The 16,711-nt window shown below is 37.9% G+C and overlaps 1 protein-coding gene across 1 annotated transcript in view; it reads left to right on the top strand.

Annotated features, from left to right (window-relative positions):
- LOC126195137 (dolichyl-diphosphooligosaccharide--protein glycosyltransferase 48 kDa subunit) overlaps nucleotides 1-9,814 on the top strand; it is a 46,083-nt gene extending 36,269 nt beyond the window's left edge. The window contains exons 7-8 of the mRNA XM_049933635.1: nucleotides 1,881-2,111; nucleotides 9,288-9,814. Coding sequence (XP_049789592.1) covers nucleotides 1,881-2,111; nucleotides 9,288-9,443 — 387 coding nt within the window. The 3' untranslated portion in view covers nucleotides 9,444-9,814. The remainder of the gene's footprint in view (nucleotides 1-1,880; nucleotides 2,112-9,287) is intronic.
- The last annotated feature ends 6,897 nt before the right edge of the window (nucleotides 9,815-16,711 follow it).

Raw genomic sequence — 16,711 nt, 5'->3', positions numbered from 1 at the left:
ACATACAGAACCACCGGATACTCCACCATGACAAATGCGTGACCTCAAGCAGTGTACATAATTCAGGTATTTTTTGCTAAAAGCAAGATAACGGTTGTTCCCCACACGTCATGCTCGGCAGACTTAACTCGGAGGGACTTCTTTCTCTTCCCCAAGATGAAAGTGGAAGGTTGAAAGAGCGAGAATTAACACAGTGGAGGAGATTCAAATGGAATCGCAGAGGGTCCTAAGTACACTAGCAAAGAAAGAATGCAGTTCAAAACTGGCTAATAGAAAAAACTGTACTAATAGAAAATATTGTATTGTGCACTCTCCGTAATAAAGAACTTATTTCAGTTTTGAGTTCTTCATGTGCTCTGTCAATGATGCTTGTAGCATGCTGACCTTAACAAGAATTTCACAACTTTTGTGTAAACAGCAAAATAGTAACTAATCATAAAAAATTTTCCGAACATTTGAGCATCTCTCTTTCACTGAGGACATTATAAAAATATATTCACTGAAAAATTATGGGACATAGAAGCAAAATCACTTTGCCCAAAATGGTTTTTACTTACTTCTCACTCCTTCTTCTACGAACTTTCTCATTTCCTGTGATAACAAAGCCAAGCAAGATGATGCAATGTTTAAGGAAGTGAACTAATTTTTGGAGCAGATTTCAAATCGCTGTATCATAAGGTTTCCTGTAGCTTGCTTAAAAGGCTTCTTAGGATGGAAAGTTATTGAAAGGTTCAAATAAATAAGCTGATGATAATTACATAAGAATATGTAAAACAGTTTTACAATAGACTTGTAAGATTTTACACAGTGAACATCATCAGGATGAAATTGATACTGCATCTTAAGTTTTCTGAACAGTTGGTGGCTTGTCTTGTTTGCTATTTTAGATGAGGGCAACAGTATGACAGTTGGAACAGTGAATTTTAATGCATTCAGAAACTTGCAAAATAATAATTGGTTTTGATTGTACAGTACTTACCTACAGCCTGTCTGATGAATCTTGGCCAGTGTCTGTGTCAGGAAGTGTCAAACATGTGACATGGTGATGTTCTGTCAGTAGACACATCGGTGGGAGCCTTGCATGACACAGCCACACTCAAAGACTTTATCAAATGGGCTGTTGATGATGACTGCACAACTGAAAACATTTTTGTCTGCAACCAGCTTTATTGTTCCATAGGCTACTGTTTCAGAAATCGAATATAAAAACAAAAAGCGTAAAGAGAAAATTGTGAATGGAAGTTGGTAATTAGAGAAAGATAAGGCACATAGAAAGTTAGCTGCTAGAACACATTGGCCCAGTAATTTTTAAGTAAAAATAAGGTTAATAAAAGAAAAAAAGTAGATGAGGAGAATCACATGAAATATTCTGGAAACATGTTAACTGAATTGCTTGTTTCATATAATAATGATTACAGGTTTCACATTCACTTGATTCGGAAATTGTGGTTTTGGTTGACTTTTTTGCTGTTTTCTTCAGAGCAACCAACCAGCATACCTCAGTTTAAAAGAGAATAAAACTTTCATTGCTAATATTTAGTGTCTTCGTGTATCTTTGGAAAATGGCCTTTATGTCTCTGCTTGTAGGTTAGTAATTCTGTTTAATATCACCCCAACAGCCTTCGCACTCTACATAGTTTACTGACCTAAATCAATTATCTAAGCAAAGTTAGATAAATGTCCCTTTGTTAGTAGAAAGATTCCCCAATATATACCTATTTTTCTGGTTGCAAGTAGTTTTCAGTGCAGTGCAATTTTTGTTGTATTGTGATGGTAGGAAGCTATATTGTCTCAGTGGCACTATATGTTAGTCACTTCTTCATTTTAAACAAAGTTTCATACTTCATTAACAAAGATATATATTTGTCTTCTTGTTACAGGTTTATACAATTGAAATTGAGAAATTACAGGATGGAAGATGGGTACCATTTGATGCAGATGATGTGCAGCTTGAGTTTGTTCGCATTGATCCATTTGTAAGAACTACTTTGAAAAGGGGAACTGGTGGTCGGTATGAAGCCAGGTTTCGTATACCTGATGTTTATGGGGTTTTCCAATTTAAGGTTGACTATAACCGCATAGGATGGACACATCTCTTTTCTACTACACAGGTATTAAAAACATCTATTGCAATTTAAAGTAACTGATATCTTAATTTGAATTATTGTTTTCTGTTAACACTTGAGTTTGTTGTTGTGTATTGTCCACTCCATCTGTTTTTAGTTTATGCAGTTAAATACTGCAGAACTCCAGCAACCTACACCATTTCATCCAAATTAAATTTATGAGTTAGCTTATATGATAATTTTTATCCCAACAGAAGCCAATTTATATTTATTGTTTGTCAAATCTGTCACTGAACAACAATATCTGCTAAATGATATAGTTACTTCCATATCATGTGTTCCTCGTCTGACTCTTATTATTGGAAGCTAACACATCTGTTCTGATACTAAATCTATTGACCATTATGGAGAAATCTCCCATCAGTTCAAATTGTTTAGGTTTTGGAACTGTAAGATGCACTGTTATTCAAAGAATAGAGGTTTTAAGCATGTGCTTGCATTAGATTTCCTAAAGGTTTGCTGTGTTAGGAAACCATGATACTGATGGGCTAGAAAGGGATATCGATGGTAGGCAATAAGAACCTCATAACTCCCATCTGATTATGAAAAACTCATAATTCCAGTAACTCCATAATCAGAGATTTGTAAATGCATGGATTTATCTTATCTGTCAATAACTAGACTTCTACTATACAGTTCCATGTGTAGCAGCTTTCTGTATCACTTTGTTATTTTTTAAGACACCATGTTTGCTTTACCTACAAAATGTAACAAACTGGTGTTACGAGGTTTTCATTGCCTACTTTCAATGAGAGAAACTCACCCCTTCCTTTTTCTGGAGTTTCCCAAACTTATGTTGGTGTCCATGCACGATGAACTGACACTTTTGGTGTGTCGTACCAATCTTGCAACACTATCTGCAAGTGAAGAAAGAAAATTTAAAAACTTGGAAAGAAGAAGAAGCAGGAGGAGGAGAAAGTGAAACCCAAGAAACTTTGTAACCAAACAATATTTTAATTAAATAGCAACCACAACTTCAGTGTTAAAACTGGTATTTTTGTGAAAATTGTGATATGTCATAGCAAAATATACCATTAAAGCACATCCCTGTCAATGAACAAATCTATTTCAGTGGTGATAAAATGATTATTTAAGTACGTCAGCTTTAATCTTTGTACAAAGTGCAAAAACAGGTTGCTGCTCTCACAAAATAAAATCAAGAACCATACCAGCCCAGGCATTGTACATTTGGTGGCTCTTCATCAGTGAGTTGAGAAACTGTAGGAGTGGGGGGGGGGGGGGGGGGAGGGAGAGAGAGAGAGAGAGAGAGAGAGAGAGAGAGAGAGAGTGTGTGCTGCCAAGGGTATACAGGTATTTCATACATGAGCATCTGTTTGCAGCAGTAATAATGTGGTCTACTAGATTGTCATGTGTCTTCTGAAAGAATTCATCTCATAAATTTCAATTTGTCATACATAATTAATCTGCTCTTCCAAAGTGACATGGTTAATTGTTACTTATGTTAAAGTAGTGTTAAGGGGGGTTGCACTGACATCTTACAACCAGTTTCTGTGGATAAGTTGTAAAATTCAAAGTGATTGTTAAGGTACTTGTGCCATTTAACTGACTGTATGGCAGCCAGAAACTGAATTAATGTTCTCTTCCAACCTCTTCGCTGTTTCTTCCTTTCTTGAGTTTGAATTAGCAATTTTTGCCTTAGAGTAACTGGGGTCATCCACGACAGTGACACAGCCCCTCCCGCCTTCTCTAAACCAGTGATTAATATGTCACTATCCATCTCCTCATGATAAATGGTAGATAGCTGATGGCAGTATTTACTTTGTAGATCAATAATCTGTCGCCAATGATACATGGCCAGTGAAAAATGCAGTGAGCACTGTATTAAACTACAGTTTTATTTTTCTGTCTTTATCATGAAATAATTTTGGTAGATTTAATAACTGGTGTACATGTGCCTGTGATACACTTCAAACTTTAATGACCCAAACCTGTTATGAATATTAGGGATATCCATAAAGTAACAAACTGTTTGAAATTAAGAATTAACAGTATGGAAAAACCAAATTTTATTATATACATTTTAATGGTATGCTGTTAAGCTGTTTTCCTACATAACCACCACCAAAACCGAAGCACTTATCATACTGTGGCATAAACTTTCATTACCATCCCTTTAGAAATTTGCTGCCTGTTTGCAACCAGCGTCAGTATAAAAGCACTGTGTCTCAAGCTATGTCTTCGTTGCTGAGAATAGGTGGTAGTCACTCGGCCTAAATTCCGGGCTGTATGATGGATGATCAAACACCTCCCATCCAGAACCCTGTAGGAGCTCTCAGGTACGATTGGCTGTGTGTAGATGTGCATTGTTTGTGCTGCTTTCCCTGATGCTTATTTTATATCACCCGCCTTAGCTTGGGTGATGTTTGACGATACATCTCAGAGTTAATTCTTGTGCCGCATTCAAGGAAATCACTGAGAATCAGTCCCTTAGAGTCCCAAAGCTTGGTAGTCATGATCTTTCTTGCTGACAGCGTTTGCATTTGCAAACATTTACTCGGTTCTTGGGAGAATCTGTGTGTCCCCATTCCATCGACTGCCTTTTTGTTTCACAATTGACATGCTTCACCCAAGTCTCATTCCCATTTCCAATACAATTGATAACTTTGTTACAGTTTTCATTTTAATCTTCGAGGAAGATCAGTGGTGGAGCAAATCCTTGCCCAAATTCTCTTTCAGTTCTGAATTTTCCCCTGTTGAATGAAGTTTAATAGAAGCTGTAACCCTTATGTGTGTAAATATACTAACATAGGTTGAATCAGCACTTTGGTTTTCAACAGTTGTTAATATGTATTTTGTTAAAATTGATTCAGAAGTTTTCTCAGGCGCAGCAGTAGTTCATTCACAACTTGCATATCGTGTTTTGTGCTGGATCCAATTCTCTGGATGATTAAAATACAATATTTTTTTCTATGCTATGGGGGATAAGTGAATCTCGTACACTATAGAGAGAAGGCTGATAGGAATACAGTTACTTTTGTCTTGTCTTTCTCTCTCTTTGTGGAGGAGAATAATTACAGCAGTGTTCTAATTCTGGCAAATTATTTCTGCTGCAGATATTCTGTAAACAGTTTCACAAGATCATTTTGTATTACCTTGCTTTCAGTATTGACCATTTCAATTTAAATATCCTCCTCTTGTAGTGCCCCTCCTTCCTTCATACCCCAAACAGTCTTATGCACCATAACTGATATTACTTGGAGAATATCATTTTTTTTATTAACTGTATTAGTCACCTCTTTTGGGGAAAAAAGAATACTTAAAGAAGTTGTAGAAATGTTTTTCCTCTGGTGTTAGTTATCCTTTCATCTACTATCACAGCTGATGAAACATGTGTGCACATGAAGTTTCTGGCAGTAAGTTTTTAGTTGCACCTAACATAAATTACTTTGTTCTGGCTAGTAATTAAAACTGCTGCAAAACTTAACAAACAGTTGGATTGGTACCAAGTGGTATGAGGAAGAAGTGGTGGTGTGACTGTAGCTTTCACATTTTGTCTCGCCCTTCCGTACCCAGAGGTGTCACATGTACCATATTTACCCAAGCATAAGGTGGCCTTGAATATAAGGCAACTCCCTTTCAGGAGACTTAATGAGAAAACCTTATTTATAAGATACTCTGACTAATCAAAATTACAAACTGTTTTATTGATATCAAAAAGTTAACATCACACCTGTTTCTAAACTTATGTTATTCATTGATTATCTGCATTTTCATAATACAAGGAGAAATAAAATAAACAAAAACAAATTGTTTAAATTAATTTTTATCTCTACTTCATTTTTGCTAACTGTCTAAACCAGTTGTACTGTATTATTGTATTGATGATGTTGGCAGTGGCCAGATACAAACCACGAGCAGGCCAAAGTCATCCGACATATGCACACCCGGAACTATTGAGCACTTGCTCAAGGCATTATGAACAAACAATATTTGTACATACAAACAGCAATGAAATTTATGATCTTGTTTGTCAGAAATATTTAGTTGTTTCATCCAAATACGTTGTGATTACTGAGGCTATTTTTGTGGTTTGGCCTGAGAAGACAGCTGTTTAAAAGCGGATTTTGCATATATATAAATGCAAGAGACCAATAATATTCCTTTGTCTCTTGCTTGCAAACATGTCTACACACTGCTGTCTCGTTGATGTGTAGAACCATCAACTGACAGACTGCCTTTTGTTCCCATCATACCTCACAGTCAACATTGACATCATTTCTGGATGAAACATGTAAGTACACCTCTGGCCCATATCTGGATTTTACCACCTTATGCAAAATATTATACTGTTGTTGAGTTTTTGTCCAGTTTTGACATCAGTTCAATTTCTACTACAAATGGATTCAGGCAAGACTTATGACCACAGCAGTTGAGTCCCATAGTGCTCAGAGCCATTTGATTCAGGCAAACTGCAGTTTAAGCTTGGTAGATGTTCATAAAAAGCCAAGATATTGCGATGTACATTCCCATGGTGGGCAGCACATAAATTCACTGCTCTCTCACCACATTTATATGCACATTCATCCTAGTTCTCAGCCAAGCTGGCGTCACTGTCCCTCCCCCCCTCCCTCCCTGAAAACTGTTCTTAATTGTTCAAAATACATCTGCATGTGACTTCAATTGCCAAAGCTTCAAATGTATATGAAGAGTGGCCCTTAAATTAATCTATCTATTACAAAACATAAAAACATTAACCTTAGCAGCAATAGTTTAATCAGGGAATGTGAGATAATCCTGTATTTTTCGAATGACAAAATTTGGGAAAAAACCTCATCATACAATCAGCTAAATATAATATAGTGATTTTTCAGTGTCTACCTGAGAGACAAAAAGTAATCTTGTTAAAAGCTATGAACTTTATGGCTGAATGTTAATAGCTTTACAATAAGTGGAATAACCATTGACAGTTACAGATATTTCCTCATAGTATCTTTACTGTCCTTGTATGCCCATCAGTGTCTTCCGTGTTTTCCAACATTATTAAATTAACTATTTCATTCTGCCTCAGTATGGGTCTTGTGGAGCCATACCATCTGTTAATAAAGTCTGATAAAGCAGCAAGAAATGGGGATCAGCACATTAATTATCTTTTAATCAACAACCTGATTAGGAAAAAGTATTTTCCCTGATTCCTTATTAATGTTCTAGAGTAATTTAGACATCATGTTTAACAGTCACATCAGGATTAATTCTGTAATAAAACTTAAGCATGCATGTGCAGTTATAGAACTTTAATGTTGTATCACGTGGTACACAAATGGAAAAGTTGAAAACTGAGCTGAGTAATGTGTTAAAAACACAGAGAGGTTTTCAGTGTTTACCTTCAGGAGCAGTTCTTAGTATTATTGATAGAAACACATGGAAGTAGAAAATCATACTCGTAGCTTCCAGAACTGTCAACCTAAACATCTCTGTGCTCCTCTCCAACTCTCACCTCTCACAACTCAGCCCACCCCTCACGCCTCACACCTCACGGTTCCAGTGTTCGCCAGGAAACCTCACTTTTGTGCCCTTGAAGAAACTAGTATGTGTTTGTGAATCCTGGGATAAATATTCATTTCTGAATGTTACCTGTTGAGGGTTATGTCATCTTCCACTCCATCCCCACTTTACTGTAGGTAAAATACACTGTTTATCATAATCTTGTAACAAGTTCAACTTGTTAATGTGACAAAATTCTGTTGCGTATCTCCAAGACTTCCTGTTAAACTCTGTTAGTGTATTTAACACCTTGTCCCTGTGCAGCGATACATAGTCTAACGTTTCCAACTTAAAGTGTGTGTGTGTGAATCTGGATTATTTTGGTTTATTCCCCCAAACCACCTTCCACTTCTTTACGAGGTGACTTACTTGGAATTTGCAGCCACTCTTCTTTACTGGTTATCCGGCTGCTGGAAATCCTCGACTTCTTCTCCATCAGATAATGCTAGGTACAGGAATTTTTAGACTCTTTCTACTTATGAAATAAGTAGACATACAGACTTTGCTTTTCATCAATTAACGATATATTTGACTTTCATACACAATAAAACTTTCACTTTCAACATAAATATATAACTTCCAGTAAGTCCCTTGTACAAGCAAACATCAGAAACAAATTAAATTACAGTTAAAAGAAAGTAGTCTTTGATACCATAACTTTTCTTAACATAAATTAGAAAATAAGTCTTGTCTATAGCAAGGTTACATCAAGAGTTTTCAACTGTCTTTGTTTTAATAACAATAGTCTGTGACCCAGGAAGCACAGAGCTGCATATGAACTCCATGGTTCTTCCTTACACACTCGCTAAAACATCTATGGATTGCTCGACAGGTACTTGTCGGTGCCGTTTGTCCGCCGCGTCTGCTTTCTTCCCACGACTGATTTTACACCTGCACACACAAACACGTGACACGGAGTTGGTAGGATTCTACCATCCCACACTCATATCCAGAATATCATGTATTTGAGACAGTAGAAGGCTGTGTGGTTCTAGAATTTACACAGAAATTCTCGAATCACTACAATAGTTAACTTTAATACATTTTAATCATGAAAAATGTGTATTTGTAAAGTTTTACAGCATTAATGTGCTGAATATTTATGCAATAATGAGGTATAATAAAGACTAACTGTTCTTGTCACTGCTATGTATTTGTGTTGCATGTGGGTGGTTGATACTGTAGTGTATTAAAAAATGCGGATGTCACGTGGCATAATTGGCTGGGATATCCTGCGGGGGTGCGTTCAGCAGTCTGTTGGAAAGGGTGTTCATCCTTTGTGTGCATTGGTTTAATTCTTCGCTGGTTTCTGAGGGCTGTATTTTGTGTGTATTTGGAGTGTAGGTGACTGTAATGGATGCATGTATAGTCTGTTAATTGTAATATAATATGAGAACTGACAAGGGCGAGTAAGTGTCAGAATTGTAACCTGCCAGCAGCTGATTGTACTGTGAGCAGCAGCCTTTTATCATCAGTGATGCAGCTAAATCCCAAAACTGAAAAAATTTATTTGAAAACTGAAACAACAGTTATACATAAATATCTGTAGTCTCTTTCACCAAACTAAATCAGATTTCCTTTCAGTTTGAAATGTAAGCTATTGGTTTCTGCTTTCCTGATACAGGAGGAGTACATTAAAAAAACTTTCTTCTTTTGCAGGTGTCTGTCAGGCCATTACAGCACACAGAATATGAACGTTTCATACCAAGCGCATACCCCTACTACTTCAGTGCATTCTCAATGATGGGAGGGGTATTTCTCTTCAGTATAGTTTTCCTGCACTATCGGGAAGACACAAAGACAAAGGCTGAGTAAAACAGATGAAAATGCAGAAGCGCACATTCCAATGCAGTACAGCTGTAAAATAATTTTATCAGTGATGTTTGTGAAAGTCAGAGTGTGTAAACTGTTGCGAATTGAGCTCACGAAAACATGAAATCATATTACGTGTTTTATTGAATACACTCATACAGTGCATGAATGGTAAAAGTTCCTTGGAACTCCATAATTAATAAATGTGTGCCTGAAGTATGACCCCTAAATTTGTTAATGTGCTACTGACTGTTTCTACTGCGTGAATCACTTTCCTCGAAGGACTGTATCTTTCTATTTAATTCTGTAAGAATATTACTCACAGCTGTGATGACTGAAATTGTTGAGAATAAACTTGTTGTATTGGAATAAAAGATTGTTTTCATATATGATGTGATCATAACTGCCGTTTACAGATTTTTAATATCCACAAGTTTATATATAGTCTGCAAGCCACTTTCCAGCGAGTCGTGGATGGTACACAACACCAATTTTAGAGACTTTACATTTCTGTATTGTTTGTCCGGATGTGTTATAATATTTGTGCACCAAGTCTCTGAATTTGTTACACGTGTGCTGTTAAGCCTGCTTGATACAGACTACTAATACTGGAGCTGTATTTTAGAATTTGTAGCACCAGCATATTATATGCTCTGCACTTTGCCAGAACCCTCTCAAAGAGTCAGAGATTTCCTTAAGCCCATCTCACACAGAGTAGAGTAATGTAATGCACAGAATAGTAAGAGGCAGAAATTAGAAAAATTTTATTAAAACTCACTCTGCCGCAGGCAAATTGTCATGCCAAAGACAGGGGGCGGAAGCAGGAAGGAAGCCATATTCCGCAAGTGTATCAGGTTGATGACACTGTCTGCTAAGTAAGGATATGCATTTAGCAGAAAGGAGACTGCGATAGAAAGACAAGGGAAGAAAGACAAGCATATTTGTTAGATGTAAAACAATTGCAAGAAACTGTGTCTGTTTCATAAGAGCCCATTTTGAGGGACCGATACAGCAGTTAACAGCCTGTTAAGTGAATGTTACAGAATGACGACGACACATTCGGTCATTACGAACAAAGTCTTGTGTCGTAGTCTCATGCTAGCTCTTTTTAAATGCTCCAGCACTTTTCATGAGCACTTGCTTCCATGATTATGATACTGCAGTGGATTTATGTCCTGATGCTCCAGCAAAGTCTGTGAACTACATTACTTTGTGGCCTGTTAGATGCACCTTAATTTTTAAGCAGTGCTTTAAAAAAAAATAACATTTTTACCATTTTTGTTTTTAGATTACAAAGCCAGACTAAAAAAAATTCTTAGTTAATTAACTTGAACTGACCTTTAAAATTCCTGAGAATCATCATCTGAACATTATTCTTCTTTCTTCATCTTCCTCCTCCTCCTCCACCTCCTCCACATTGTCGTCATCGTTGTCCTCTTCATGTATAACATGGTTTTCACTGCCATTGAGAACATTACTTATATCACACTTCTTGAAAGATTTAACAATAATAACTTCTCCCACTCTAGACCACAATTGTTTCATTCACTGACACATTTGTTTGATTGTAGGTTGTTTTAAAGCTCACTTTGGCGTGAATTCATGTTGGGTTTCATCCATCATTCATTTGTTTCATTCTTATCTCATCTACACTTCGAATGGTTTATTTATTGAGACATGAAGAGGTTGCGGTTGTGAAGTAAGTCCTCCCGGAATAACAGCAAGCTCTTTATTTCCCTGTCTCAGTTTCTTTTTCACAGAATTTTTCATATGACTACTAAACTGATCTAGCACAAGAAGAGAACTCTTCATTAAAACACTTTTTCTTCCTTCCACACTCTGTTAATCCAAAATTTCATACCAGCCTCATCCATCCAATCCTTGTCATGTATGTGAAGATGTATTTCAGAAGATTTTGGCATCGTTTTGGACTTCAAAATGATCATTGGATTAAGCTTAGTATCATCAGCACAACATGAAAGGACAATGGCATATGACATTTTTTTTATATCCACTTGTTTTTGTAGTTACAGTTTTAGCGCCTTTCATGGCAACAGTTCTGTTACTTGGCACAACAAATGTCAGAAGAGTTTCGTCCATATTTGCTATTAGGCTTAGTTACGCACTGGTTTTCTTTCAATGTTGAATAATAAATCGATGGAAAGATAATGTTTTCTCCTCATACTCTTGTGGCATTTTCTGAGATATTTTGGTTTTGGTTCACTTGCTAAGTCCATGTTGCTTCATAAAAGTGCAGCCCTAACCAATTCCACCTTTAAAGTCTGTTAAGTACCACTGTAGATCAAATGTACTAGATTGTATTTGAATAATTTTTGTGTTAATTCCATTGCCATTTTGACAGTGTCCTTAAATCCATATCAGTATGGATTTTTCAGTCGGTGGAGGGCCTAAATGCCACTCAGATGCTCTGTTTCCATGTTCTTTTGCCTATGCCGTTACTTTCAATTTGTGACCTACATCATGTGAATACCTTTTATTTTTTTCCATTGCTAACAAGAATATTGTACTGATACCTATAACAAAAATCACTTTCAATTCAAATTCACTGGCACTGTAGAATGGTTTGTAATGGCTGAGTGCGAAGAAGACAGTGTTAGCAAGCTTGTGAATGCCCATAACTCGTTCACCACATCGGTGCACTGCTACTGCCAGTTGAATCCATAATTGCCAGACAGAGATAGGTTCCCTATGGCATCGAATATATGGCCATTTTTAAGACTAGTGGGAATTTTAAATCAAACATTGGACATTTTTATGTTAATTTCAAGCATAACACACATCTGAATTTTGGTGGCAATTTTCCAAAGAAAAGAGTGTGTCATTGTAAAGTACCACAGCCTAAGATGTACTCAAGATGATGGCCTTCATCTGATGAGCTTCATGTTGCCCACTGCTTACTATCACTGATCCAGAAACAGACTGTCTAGCAACAACACCACATTGCAGAGTGCTGCCAATAGCGGACTTCAACACAGAAGCCAGCAGCAAGGCCTGATGGGGTTCATGTTCCTGTTCAGCAATCAGGTGCCCTCAGTGCTGAAACCTACCAGGATTAGGGAGGAGATCAAGCAACCACACAACTAGTGGCACCAGTTACATCACAGATGGGACCGAGTACTCTCTAGCAGCCAGCCTGAAATGGCCACACTGCTCGCCGGCACTCCACCGTTGTGCCAGATTCGCTGAAATCTCCTGGGCGTACAAACGCTAAGCTGACTCAACAGACATCAGGTAGAATCCAGCACACAGCGGAATGAGCAACAGCTGAGGCTGGTGCAAAAGAACGATTGCTTTTAATCATTGTGAATATGTAACTGAACTCTGATAATGTTTTGTTATAATTGTTGACACTTCAGATTCCTCTGCTCGCCCTCTGTAGTAAGTTTCATTGTAAGTTATCTAGATGGTGCACATGACTGTTGGCTTGCAGGGACTGCAGAGGCTATCTTGCACACCCAAACTCTCAGACGGTGAATGAGTCAGGTTGGAAGCTACTTCATGATGAACTGCCTGTCATTTTGTTAATACGAATAGTTTTTGTGATAAGTTTAAGTAAAATACCACAAGAAATTCGAAAGGTTTGTATTGAAAACTAGGAGTCACTATGAATTTTTGTTTGGTGCGTGCTAGGTCATATGTTACTGCATAGGAAATGTAGCTAAAATATTTAATTGTTCTTTAAACTTGCAAGGATGTTGCTTCCTATTTACAGTCTCAAGAAAATGGATAGTGTTAAGTGCTCCATTCCCAAATGCGAATACCAGGCAAAAAGCCAGAAAGAATATTTGTAACATCCTTTGCATCTCATAAACAGTTTATGATATCGGAGAAAGATTTTGGAAAATGATAGCATACAAACAGAGTATTTTGCCATATTATTAGTATGCAAAACTTCCATCCCTGCCACAGTATTCAAGCAACCACAGATTTTTTTCTGTGCAATAATGTGATTTTTAAGGGCCATCAATTGCTGCTGAAATTACACATTATTATTATGCCAAGAATGGGCTTTTTCATAAACTATTTACTTGTCTTGCCCTCAGTTGCTGGTTTAATAATATAGTGTTTTCAGGATTCTGTCGCAATTTCAACTGCAAGAGAACGTTAGTGAAATGATCGTATGCCATTGTTGGCCGGGAGGCCCCATGCGGGGAAGTTCGGCCACCGAATTGCAAGTTCTTTTTAGGTGACGCCACTTCGGCGACTTGCGTGCATCAGTGATGATGAAATTATGATGAAGAACACACAACACCCAGTCATCACGAGGCAGAGAAAATCCCCGACCCCGCTGGGAATCGAACCCGGGATCCCGTGCTCGGGAAGTGAGAACGCTACCGCGAGACCAGGAGCAACGGTGAGATGAATATTCATAAACTCTGCTGTGTTATGGCAAAAGAAGTGGATTTTAACATGGCAGCAGGAGAAGTTATATATTACTCAAAACTAATCACTGATGTTCTTTTGAATAAAGAAAAGGAGTTAGAAATTGAAGGAAAGTAAATTGTTACTTCTGTTGGAATTTTGGCAGAATTCTTTACCTCAGTGTATTTTTATTAATAAATAAAAGATACTGAAGGTGGACAAAGGATTTTCTTTTTACATTTCGTATACCTGAGAAACCTCAAAGCATTTCAATTGCAGAATCCTGTCAACTACATGTTAAGATGTAAGCAGGTTGTCAGTGTGTTGGATGAACTAGAAGATGTGATTCAGTTTCTCCTGGTATATTTGTCTAGCAAACAGACTGTGAGTGTACTGCCAGTTCATAGTGTCCAACAGGCACAATATTCAGTGATGAGACATGTCAGATGCACTGACATACTGAGCTCTTGAAGGTGCACGCCTGTCTTATATCCCCCCCTCCCACACGCGCGAGCTGTTCCCTCAGAGTGTCGGCTGTCCCTGTGGCTTTAGTGTTAGCTTCTGTGGTGGTACTGATGTAGTTGCACTGTCTTCCATGGCCGCCAGATTGTTTTGTTTGCTGAGAGTCTTTTCTTAATTAAACTCAGTGCTTGTTCCCTAACCTTGCTAAGATTATAACTGCAATCTTGGTTGATTAGATCATCAACACAGTATCAGTTGGTGAGATCATACATGGTTAAAATTTCAATGGCCTCTCTAATAATGCTGTCTCGGTACTTTTAAGTCTATGCCAAGGTTCTAGTACATTTGTAATCCATTGTGTCAGCCGAGTGTGCCTCCGGTCTTCTTGGCCACAATTGATGTTGCGCACTGTTTGTCCAATATATGTATTTCCATATTGACACAGAATGTGGCGTATGCCTGCCTTCCGCAACCGTCTTCATCTTTGATGCTCTCCAATAATGACTTGTTTTATTGGGCGGGTAAAAGACAGTTTTTACTCTCTGCTGCTTCAGTATGTGTCCAGTTTTTCATGGTAGTGTGCCAGTGTATGGTACAAGAGTAGTGGTTGCCTCTTCCTCCATGACATCTTCCATCTCCACTGTTGTCATGGGGCAGAGAGCGTGCCCAAAATGCCATTCTGGGTACCCTGGGGCAAACACTCTGCCTCTGAGATAGCGCACAACCTGTGTACCGGTGTTTTTAGTACCCCATTCCCCTGTGTAGGATTGTGGCAGATGTCTGCTAGCAAATAGTGTGCATTTTCTTCTGATACACATTGTGGCCCAGGGTGCTATCAGCTCTTCTCTTGACCATGACATCCAGGAATGGAAATATTCCTTCTGCTTTGATCTTCATAGTAATTTTGATGTTGGGATGTATGGGTTTTAAATGTGTAAGGAAGTCAAGAAATTTGCCCCTTCCATGGGGCCAGATGACAAACGTGTCGTCCACATAACGTAAAAAACCTGTGTTTGCATTTGGATGACACAAGGGTTTCCTCCTTGATGAACACCACATGCAAATTCACGGCCACAGGTGAGATTGGGCTGCTCATTGTGACTCATTCCATTTGTTCATAGTATTCTCCATTAAACAGAAAATACATGGAGGTCAGGACATGCCTGTAAAGGTTGGTCTTCTCATCAATTTGTGACCAACAAGCTCCAGTGACTCTTGTAGAGGCACTCTGGTGAGTAACGAAACGACGTCAAAACTCACCAGGATGTATGAGCCTTTCACCCAGACGTTGTCAAGCTGTTTTACAAAATCCACAGAATTGCAGATGTGGTGACAGTTAGCAGCATTGATTCCAGGAACCTCAGTCACGTGAAACCCAACTTGAACGTTCCTTACATGACATTCTGAAAATCACGAATCATGGCGGTCAGGTAGCTGCAGTATTTCTATACTTCCAAAAGGCATTTAGTTTATCACCACACTGACACTTATTATTGAAAGTACAATCCTATGTGTACCAAAGAAAATTTATTATTGCATTGAGGATTTCTTGGTATGGAGATCACAGAATGTTACCTTGGATGGAGATTCGTTGACAGATGTGCCCCAGGAAAGTGTGTTTGGGACCCTTACTCTTCATGTTGTATATTAATGACCCTGCAGACATTATTAATATTAACAAATGTTTGCTGATGCTGCAGTTATGAACAATTTAGCACTGTCTAAAAAAGACTGCAAAAATGTTCAGTCAGATTCCAACAAAATTTAAGTGTTTCAAAGACTGGCAGCTTACTTTCAGTGTTCAGAATTTTAAGATTGTGTACTTCACTTAACAAAAAGACACAGTTTCCTATACTGCAATATCAATGAGTCACAATTATAATCAGTCAACTTACATGAATACCAAGGTGGCAGACTTTGTTTCATTGGTAGTATACTGGGACAATGCAGTCATCTACAAAGAAAACTGATTCCAAAACACCTGTGGGACCCATACAAAATAGAACTAACAGGGGTATTAAATGTATATAAAGGTGGACAGACCAAATAGTTGTAGGTTTGTTTAGTGCAGGGGAAGGCACCATACAGATGCTTATAAACCTGAACTTGCAGATGCTTGAAGATAGGCAACAATTATCTACACCTACACATATACCCCACAAGCCACCATATAATGTATGGCAGCGAGTACCTTGTACATACTACCAGTCATTTCCTCTCCTGTTCCACTCACAAATGGAACAAGGGAAAAAGACTGGCTATATGCCTCTGTACAAGCCCTAATTTTTCTTTTCTCTATCTTTATAGTCCTTATGTTACATGTATGTTGGTAGCCATAGAATTACTCTGTGGTCAGTTGCAAATTCTGATTCTCTAAATTTTTTTCAACTGTGTGTAAGGGAAAGAATGTTTCTTTACCGCAGGGA

This window comes from Schistocerca nitens, chromosome 7, assembly GCF_023898315.1.
Source record: "Schistocerca nitens isolate TAMUIC-IGC-003100 chromosome 7, iqSchNite1.1, whole genome shotgun sequence".
Lineage (NCBI taxonomy): Eukaryota > Metazoa > Arthropoda > Insecta > Orthoptera > Acrididae > Schistocerca > Schistocerca nitens.
The sequence above is the reverse complement of the archived record's forward strand: the minus strand, read 5'-3'. Positions and strand labels throughout refer to the sequence as shown.